Below are 2,146 nucleotides of genomic sequence, written 5' to 3' on the forward strand. Positions count from 1 at the left end.
TGAGTCAGGGCTGAGAGCCACTGGCCTGCAGGGCAGGGCCTTGGCTTGGGGTCCCCGGAAGTAGATTCTCAGACAAGGGTGTGAGTGTCAGTGGTTTATTTCGAAGGTGACCCCAGGGCAGGAGAGTGGAGGGTGAGGCCAGGAAGGGAAGGAAGCCAGCACGAGGTGCGCTACAGGCTCAGCCGCCGCTGCGGGCAGGGGAGCCCTGGGAGCACCCCGGTGCGGGAGGCGGAGGTGGGTGTCCGTCCAGTCCTCGAGGGCTGCACCAGGGCGTCGATTCCCTGGCGCTTCTGTCCTGCTCTTGTGCGTTGGAACATATTCTCACAGCCAGAAATAAAGCTGCCGGCCGTGTCGTAATGTATTGTCAGTAACTTGCCCTTTGGCTTGTGGAGATGGATGCCCAGGGAGTAGGGCGGGGGCCCTGACAGCATCCATGACAGGCAGACAGTAACAAGAAAAATCATAACCGCCATGCTGTGAGGGCTCATAGGCACCGGGCAGCAGGCAGTTTACAGGCATCCATGGGTGAATTTTCAGGTCCCCCTAAAAAGCCTGATTGAGGGGCGCCTGGGTGGCTCAGTGGGTTAAGCATCTCAGGTCATGATCTCAGGTTTGTGAATTGAAGTCCCACATCAGGCTTTCTGCTGCTATCCGCACAGAGCCTGCTTCAGAGCCTCTGTCCCCCTCTCTCTGCCCCTTCCCCACTTTCACTCTGTCTCTCTTAAAAAAAAAAAAAGCCTGATTGGCAGCCGAGGAAACTGAGGCAGGAAGAAGGTATATCTGAGGTTGCATGGCCCAGGATTCACAAACTTCCTGCTAATGTCTACAACAGGCAGCGGACAGGACCTTCCACACGGATCTGTGCTGTAGGCAAGAAGCTGACAGAAGAGGACAGTCTGAAAGGGGGTGGCTGGGTGGTCTGGCTCAGAGGCTAACTTTGCCCCTTACCTCCCTGCCTGGCCGCAGCAGGCCGTCAAATGGCAGCGGGCACTCTCTCCTGCCCACCTCTAAGCCCAGAGCAGGTGGGGAAGACCCTCTCCCACCTTATGAGTCAAACCAGACATGGCTGTGCCCCTCCTCCCCTTTGGCCTTAAATGCCAAAGCAGGACCCCCAAGCTCACATGAGAGACACACGCTCGGAAGGGCCCTTTCATTCCCGAGTGTAGATATGGCTTTCACCTTGACATCTGGGGTTTACATAGTGCCTGGCTATGTGGCCAGGGTGGGCCTGGCAGAGACCCCTGCCCTCGGATCACTCTCGGGCCAGCCTGCCGCGATGATGCCCAAGTTTCCCGCCACCATCCGTCACTTCTCTGCGTGGAGGCTCGGTCAGCATGTCCTTGTTCCATGCACATTTCCTACCCAGCTGGGGTGACACATTAGTCCGCCAACACCAATTCCTCCTTGGCTTTCACATTAGCAGAGAGCAAGGCGATGAGAGAATGGAACACGGGACAGGTGAATTCTGATGAAGAAGGGGCAGGAAAAGCAGGAGCATGAGTCATTGCTGGTGAGAAACGGCTCAGAAGTGCAGCCGGGAGGTGGGCTGGCAAAGGGGATTGGGGTGAGGGCCCCAGTTGGAGGGGACCGGGGCGGGTGGGTGAGAAGAAAGGTTTTCTCCTCTTCTAAACCCGGCTGCGGAATCACTGCCAGGAGTGGAAAGATTCAGGGTCATCAGATCCTTGTAACGTGGCCTGAGGCCGTGGGCTCTTCCTAGCAGGTGCTTCCATGTCCGTGTGGGGCCAAGGTCTGGACTGGCGTGTGCAGTTTCTGCCCGAGTGCTTTGTCATATGCAGGCCTGGCTCTTGGAGCCGCCCTGGCCTCGGGGGCTGGCAGAAGCCCCTGACCGGTGCCTGCAGTGGCAAACACATCTCCAGGGTCCAGAAGCAGAGGGGGATGGGGACGAGGGCATGGAAATGCTTTACAAGAGTTGGAAAGAGCCTTGGCCAACATCAGCCCACTGTCATTTCAGAGTGGAGAAGCCACGGCTCTGGAGTCTCCCTGATCTGCCCTGTCACCCACTTGTTAAGGGAGCGTCTGAGACCAGAGCCCCGGTCCGCACGGCGCACCCCGGCTTCTGGGCTCAGTAGATGAGCCTAAGCCAAGAGGCGGAGTTCGCACTTGGCTCAGTAAGCAAAGGGGAGCA

General features: G+C 58.1%; 1 protein-coding gene across 1 annotated transcript in view; it reads left to right on the top strand.

Moving 5' to 3' along the window:
• The first annotated feature begins 471 nt into the window (after positions 1-471).
• The window catches only part of MGAT5B (alpha-1,6-mannosylglycoprotein 6-beta-N-acetylglucosaminyltransferase B), a 68,378-nt gene continuing 66,703 nt past the window's right edge, over positions 472-2,146 (top strand). The window contains exon 1 of the mRNA XM_029927091.1: positions 472-476. Within this exon, the coding sequence (XP_029782951.1) occupies positions 472-476 (5 nt within the window). The remainder of the gene's footprint in view (positions 477-2,146) is intronic.

This window comes from Suricata suricatta, chromosome 17, assembly GCF_006229205.1.
Source record: "Suricata suricatta isolate VVHF042 chromosome 17, meerkat_22Aug2017_6uvM2_HiC, whole genome shotgun sequence".
In the NCBI taxonomy this organism is placed as follows: Eukaryota; Metazoa; Chordata; class Mammalia; order Carnivora; family Herpestidae; genus Suricata; species Suricata suricatta.